General features: G+C 39.1%; 1 protein-coding gene across 1 annotated transcript; it reads right to left on the bottom strand.

Moving 5' to 3' along the window:
- Nucleotides 1-4,772: 4,772 nt before the first annotated feature.
- On the bottom strand, nt 4,773-5,746 carry LOC110287648 (alpha-defensin 20). Its single transcript, XM_021154210.1, has 2 exons — nt 5,530-5,746; nt 4,773-4,973 (listed from the first exon to the last, which is right to left on the bottom strand). The coding sequence occupies exons 1-2, from the start codon at nt 5,699-5,701 to the stop codon at nt 4,867-4,869; spliced, it is 279 nt and encodes a 92-aa protein (XP_021009869.1). The 5' UTR covers nt 5,702-5,746; the 3' UTR covers nt 4,773-4,866.
- Nucleotides 5,747-7,276: the final 1,530 nt, after the last annotated feature.

Here is a 7,276-nt window from a genome sequence, read left to right as displayed (position 1 = left end):
CTTTGCATAGTACTATGTCCAATTTTCTGAGAAACCACCAGACTGATTTCCAGAGTGGTTGTACAAGCTTATATTCCCACCAGCAATGAAGGAGTGTTCCTCTTACTCCACATCCTTGCCAGAATCTGTTTTCACCTGAATTTTTGATCTTAGCCATTCTGACTGGTGTGAGGTGGAATCTCAGGGTTATTTGATTTGCATTTCATGATGATTAAGAATGTTGAATGTTTTTACAGATGCTTCTCAGCCACTCAGTATCCTCAGTTGAGAATTCTTTGTCTAGCACTGTGCCCCAATTTTTATGCAGTTATTTCATTTTCTGGAGTCCATCTTCTTGAGTTCTTTGTATATATTGAATATTAGTTTCCTATCTGATTTAGGATTTGTAAAGATCCTTTCCCATTTGTTGGTGGCCTCTTTGTCCTATTGACAGTGTCTTTTNCCTTACAGAAGCTTTACAATTTTATGAGTTCCCATTTGTTGATTCTCAATCTTACAGCACAAGCCACTGGTGTTCTGTTCAGGAATGTTTCCCCTCTGTCCATATCTTCGAGGCTTTCCCCCACTTTCTCCTCTATAAGTTTTAGTGTCTCTGTTTTTGTTTTGTTTGTTTTTTGGGGTTTTTTTTGTTTTGTTTTTTGGTTGGGTTTTTTTTTTTTTTTGTGGCATTCCTTGATCCAGTTAGACTTGAGCTTATTAAAAGGAGATAAGAATGGTTTCTTGGAGACTGAGTACAGCTAAACAGTTCTCTAGAGCCATATGGGCAAAACACTCATGACATTGTTCCTTGAAACTTAATGTCTTCTGAATATAGCACTGGGTGGCATATGGCAGAGAGATTGGAACTAGCTAGTCTTACCAAGTGATGCATTCTCAGAAGTATTGTTCCAACACCAGTACTGGCCACGTATAAAAACAATGTTAGACCCAGAATGATCAGAATGGACATTCCATGGTGGAGATGCACTGACTTTCCAGTATACAGTCCCTAAGTATAAAGACGGTACTTTGAGATGACTTCAAATCCTTTCACACTGCTATCAAAATGCAGACTTGTCCCAGCTTCCATTGAGAAGAAAATTGGTCATGTCTTGACCAGTGGCAAAATCTCATACTTGTCAACATGCTGTATTTGTCACCAAGATTCAAAGTGTTAATATTTCATTTTTTTTTTTACTTCTTTAGATGATGCTCTGGCCAGAATGCTTAAGTCCTACTAAAATTAATATATGGCAATCATACTCCCAAAGGTTATGACATTCACAAGTGGAGTCTTCTGTCAGGGGATTGTGGTAAAAGAGAAGAAGCCCCAGGGATAGCTTACTTCTCTTATAAAAGAGATTCGGAGAACTACTGTGTCCCTTTTTCCATGTGCTGACATCTTCTGAAATTTTCATTTATAAACCAGAAAAATGGGACATCACCACAGAGTGAATTTTTTTCACACTTTCACCTGACTCAGACTTCATAGACTCCAGAACTGCAGGAAATTGGTACCAACTGCTATGCATAATGCAATTATTATATGACTTGTTATATGGTTTTCTGCTGTACAAGACCAAATGAACTAAGGCATATGTTCACACAGGAACACAAAGGCCCTACTTGGAGGAACTCTGAATCGTTTCAGGGGAACTACAGGGAAAGAACTGATGGCCCTAATAGTGGTAGAATGGAAATTGTTATCAGTACCTTTACTGGGGAAAATATTTTGGTTTCTAATGTTTACAAACATCCTTCATCAAAACCCATTCTACTTCACACAGGTTGATAATGATCCCTGCCCCCTGAGCCAGGATGGTTGGGTGCCTCTGCACACCTGTTCTCAGCTCTTGGCTTCTTCCTGACACCAGTACCGACTAGGTAACCATGCTGGAGAGGTTTTCTGTAATAAACTCTCTAAATCCTAGAGATCCACTCATCTCTGTGCCCATGGTACTGACCAATGCCCAAATAGAAAATATGAGTTAGAACACATGTGTGTGTTCCTTGAAAACCATTTCTTCTTGTAATGATATCTTACAAAGCAGTAGGATAGGAGAGCATGTTCATGTACATTCAAAATGATAAAATGTGTGACTTGTGTGGATTATTTTGAATATCAACCTTTGTTTTGTCAATGCATTGAAGTCGGGACTTCATCTTTTCACCTAGTTTCTAAAGAATTTCTCTGAAAGCACGTCCTAGATAAGTGGCATAAGGTCCTGTACTATTTGGGGTGCCTTGATGAACAACTTCTTATTCTTTGTATATCCAGTTTTCTACAATGGGGATGCAAGATAAGTGTGCAACCCATGTGTGGTTCAGGTCTCTGTCCATGGGAAGGGGTTTAGTAGGGTGGGCTGTATGGCCTTTGTGATTGCTAGAACATGAGAAAGACTAGCAAGTGTTTGTCATTTTTCTAGAATTTCAGACTACAGACATTTTCTAGAACTGCCCTTCATTCTTTGTGCCACCATATGAGAGCCATCAGGAAAAGAAAGAAAGAAAAAAAAAGCAAGGGCAACACTTCTATTTTCTGAATCAAACAATTTTGCTAATCATAATTCCTCCTTATGGTTCTCAAGTATTTGTGTGAAAATACTGAAGCAGGGGTGATTCCAGAAATTGAATTCAATACTGTAATTACTACACCTGGGATATGTGATCATTGCTAACAAAGGGCATCTGACATGAAAATGCTGGGTACATGTGTACTTTGTCTACCCTATGCATCCTTGTTCTGAGCTGGCTCTTGAGCACAGCTTTATTGGGGGAAATTCTCAAAGAACCAGGGTCTTCCACATAGTGGAACACTACTCAACCATAGAATGATGGGAATTTCAATTCGTGCGATGGTACCCGAGGATACTTTCTGTGTAATATCCAGACACACTAAGAGCACGATATCCAGATCTCACATATCCAAGATATAAAGCAATGTAATGGCAGGCAAGAATAGAATACTTGCTACTAGATTCTGTCAAGGTGAAGTAATGTTGAGGGCAGGTTGGTCACTGGCTACAAAATGACATTTAGTTAGGAGCAATGAGTTTGGTGGATTATTACACAACAACATGGTTGTAAATATTAATGGATTATGTAATTCAAAACACTTAGTACAGTAGAATTTAGGTGTTTCACCATAACAAAATTATAAACACCTGAGGTGACAGATATGGTACTTTCTCAACTTAATCATTCACAATGTGCACATACAATCATAAATACTTTCCAATAAGCATTTAGAATTTTCACCACTGATATAGGTCAGGTTAAAAACATTGAAACCTTGCATTTTACAAGGAAAATTCTCCCCATATTGTAAGGGGGGAAGGAATAATACATGAGCTTATTGCATCCAGGGTCAAGATTAGCAACCGGGAGAGATGTTGGAATAAACTCTGGAGACAAAGACAAGAGAGACTTTTAGCTATGTAAAATAGAGGAGAGTCCTTGGAGAACATTCGTAGAGAGGTTGACCAATGTGACTGTGTCATGTGTTTGCTGATTGACACTTACTGGAGTTATGCTCACTGTTCCTGGAAACAGAGACCTATATCCTCAGATAATTACATTTCAGAAGGATGACACACATTGAGTTAATTATTAAATTTATTTTGTCCAGGTCACAAGTGACTTATTTAAAGACTGAAATGTCTTGAGGGACTATGGTAACTGCCTTTTGTTTGCAATCCTATAATTGGAATTCTCCAATATTTGAGGATAAAAGAGTTATAATGGCTAGAATTAGACTTTCTCTCTTAGCTCACTCAGTGGAGCTAGTCTCTGCCATGGTTGCTATAATCTACGAAGTAAGATGCTTCTAGCATCTTGTCTTTCTCAAAGTGTGATAAGGTATTCAATTCTCCTAGCATGGTTCTATCACTATTGAGTGTCCACAACTATGTCTTTTGGAAACCCACACCATCTGTGCTACTAGAATCTGTAATCTAGAGGTCACCACCACTGCGGTCCTTTCATCAAGACATGGTTTTCCCTGAAGGAGTGTGTGATGATTCCTAGTCTGACCCTTAGCACCCTGTACCATCACTGGAGTCCCTGCTTCAAGAACTGCCTACCAACTTCTTCATTTATCTTGCATATCTCTGCCAAGCTGCATTAAGCCCTTCAAAGCTGTAGGGTAAGTCACTTGAGGGTATCTTGTAGAGCACATTGCATTCATTAGACATGTACACTTTCTGTATATGTTTTCTGTATAGAAACTGTATTTTGTCTTATTCTACTGTGGACACTGCAGATTACATGCATTTTATAGTGTGGGATGCCCTGCTTTTCATCCTACCCATTCTGTCTCTGACTAACTTTTTCTAATATTGATAAACGTTGTCACCACAGAGCCAAAAATAACCCTTGGTTCAGAAGCCAGAGGCATAATTCAGGCCTGGTTCATAAAAACTTCAATACTTTTTAAGGATACTGTAGCTTCCTAAAAAATATAATTTTAGAACTCTGTACACCTGAAACCCAAAGGGGTAGTTTTTCTTAACATATAGGCAATGTGTTTGGTAGATAGTCAAGACTGCCTAAAGATAGAGTTGAAAGTCAGGAGTGGCATATGTGAGGATCATGAGAATTCTGAGTTTTCTATACATTTTCTGTCTGAACCTGGAGTCATCCTTAAATTGATAGTATTTAGAGCCAGTATTTTCCAAGTTAAAAATTAAAGTATTCATTCATTGCAAAGGTTTTCTTGAAGGTTCTGATAGTTTATATANAGAGTCTTGACNGAGANTTTTAGCAANCATTGAAAGAATGTAAACTCACAGGAAGCATATTGCAAACAATTTATTGAGAAGTGGTCATCAGGCCCCAGCATCAGTGGCCTCAGAGCCGATGGTTGTCATATCTCTGTCATCTGCATGTTCAGCGGGGGTGGCAGCAGAACAAAAATCCTCCTGCGCAGGTCCCATAAACTCGTTCTCTTCTACTGCAGCCTCCTTTTCTACAATAGCATGTCAGATCTCTCGACGCTGGAGACACAAAAAGAATCAGGCATTAAGTTTTGAGGTTGGAAGCATGTATGTGATCCTATGGGGATATGTGATAAAGCCAGGATGTGCTGCATTGACCACAGTACAGCCTTCAGCATGGACATCTCAACCAAAAAAAACACTTCAGATGTGTTGGTCATGCACTTGAGAGCCATTCTGAGGTGTCTTTATTTTCTGTGCTCCTTTTGTCACTGTGTAGACTCTTTTGTATACTCTTAAATTGATTCAAAGTTCATTTAGAGAAAGAAAAAATTCTACTAATACCCAAGACTAATCCTGTTCTATAAGCATCTATTCAGAGTATTGGAGTATGGTCAGTGTTGAAATTCCCATGTGTATCTTTTTACAGTAAAAGCCTTATAAGAAAGAAATTCAATTAAAATTTCTTTCCTCTCATTGCTACTGTTATGAATATAAAAGGAATTAAAATAGAGTTGCCTTGGGAGCCACATTACTCTGCCAGGATTCTAGGACTCATCTTCATCCTTCCCTCAGGAGAATGCAAGCATCCATCACGCTGGGTACCATTACTCACAGTTTTCATGAAGAGCAGATCCTTCTGGGTCTCCAAAGGAGACAGACACAGCCTGGTCCTCTTCCCCTGGNTGCTCCTCAGTNTTAGTCTCTTCATCTGTGTTTTGGATAGGATCAGCCTGGACCTGGNAGGCCAGCAGNANGAGGGCAGAGAGGAGGACAAGTGTCTTCATGGCTGGGAGTCACCTGGAGAATTGGTGAGCAGGAGCCCAATGTGTGGAGAATGAATAGCCAGCATNCATTTATAGGGCAAAGAAAGGTCCACACTTAGAGAAGGCACTCTTTGATGGGAANTGGGAGAGTCTGTTATCATCAAGATCCCTTTGATGTGCCAATGTCCTGAAGCCTACTATCATGATGTTGCTCTGTGTGTTCAGTAACATCAGCCCTCCGATTAATAATGATGAAGGGGCCTTGCTATCTTCCCCTGTTTCCCATCTGCTTGAGTATTTACTTCTCAGTGGTCAGGGAAGTAAAGAGCTAGGCAGTTTGTAATTTAAAAAGCTCATGGAACAAAGGATTTTTATGTTTTGATCTTGCAGGATGCTCTCCTCAGGTAGTCTGGAGCAGAGTTTGACTAGGTGGACTGGAGAGTCAGTTCTTTGCATGATTCAGGTATTATCAATCATCCTCCCGTGAGGTAACATTGTGAACTCCCTACTTGGGGCCATTGTAGAGAAAGTAAGATGGCCTCATTGTGNCCCTAGTGAACTGAGTTTAAGAGACAGAGATTGTAAGAGCGAAGCTAGAGTGAGTTGTTTTGTAGAAGCCAAAGTGTCAGAACACATCACACAAGAGTGCGGTACAGGAGAGTCTCCATACTTGGGACCCTCAAGCCATGCCTCATTCCACATGTCTGAGATTCTGCAATATTTTTACTTTCAGAAAATGAGTACTGATCTACAAGAAATGACATCTACAATGTGAGAGTATCATAAGCTAGTACCCAATCTTAAGAAGTGTCATCATGTCATACATGACCACTGTTCTCTATGTGTTTCATCCCATTTCTCACAGTACATACAAACCAAAAGTTACAAAACTTCCTGCCATTTTCATTTTCTGTATGGAGTCCCCCTGACATACATGCCACCCCATATTTATATGTTAATTTATACTATTCATTTGTTAAAATGATTTTATATAGAGTTCTCAAAAAGAATTAGCTAAGCAGCTAGAATACTATTTTACATACATATTAAACTACACACAAACACACATACACACACACATATGTGTGTGTATATATATATATATATATATATATATATATACATCCTTATGTAATTGTATAATGAGACATGACCTCTTAAAAACATCTGTAGACTGTGATTTATGAGCTATGAAGCTCATCTTATANTTCAGACTCATTATTGTCTTTCCTGATCATCACAGAATTGATCTAGTAGCACTTTCTAAAATATGCATGCTCAAAAGGCCATCATGCTCATGTGAAAGATTTTTATTATGTAATTTCTCCTTGTACCCGTCCTACCAGTGTCCAGTACAGAACTGGAAATTTGAGAATGCTGAACCACACAATGTATCCTTAGAGAAGAATGCCTTTTTTAAGTACAGCAAAGTTTGTTCTGCACCCATTTTTCATTTTCTTACTGCTTTATGATCTCTTACCAAGCCCTGGTAGCATCAGATGTCTCACTTGAGGAAAGACACCCACACATGGACACCAGAGAATGTAGAAACCAGATTCCTCTGTCTATGGAATTGCACGGAGTCATTTACATACT

Source organism: Mus caroli, unplaced genomic scaffold, assembly GCF_900094665.2.
Source record: "Mus caroli unplaced genomic scaffold, CAROLI_EIJ_v1.1 scaffold_17746_1, whole genome shotgun sequence".
In the NCBI taxonomy this organism is placed as follows: Eukaryota; Metazoa; Chordata; class Mammalia; order Rodentia; family Muridae; genus Mus; species Mus caroli.
This window is presented reverse-complemented; position numbering and strand designations above follow the sequence as displayed.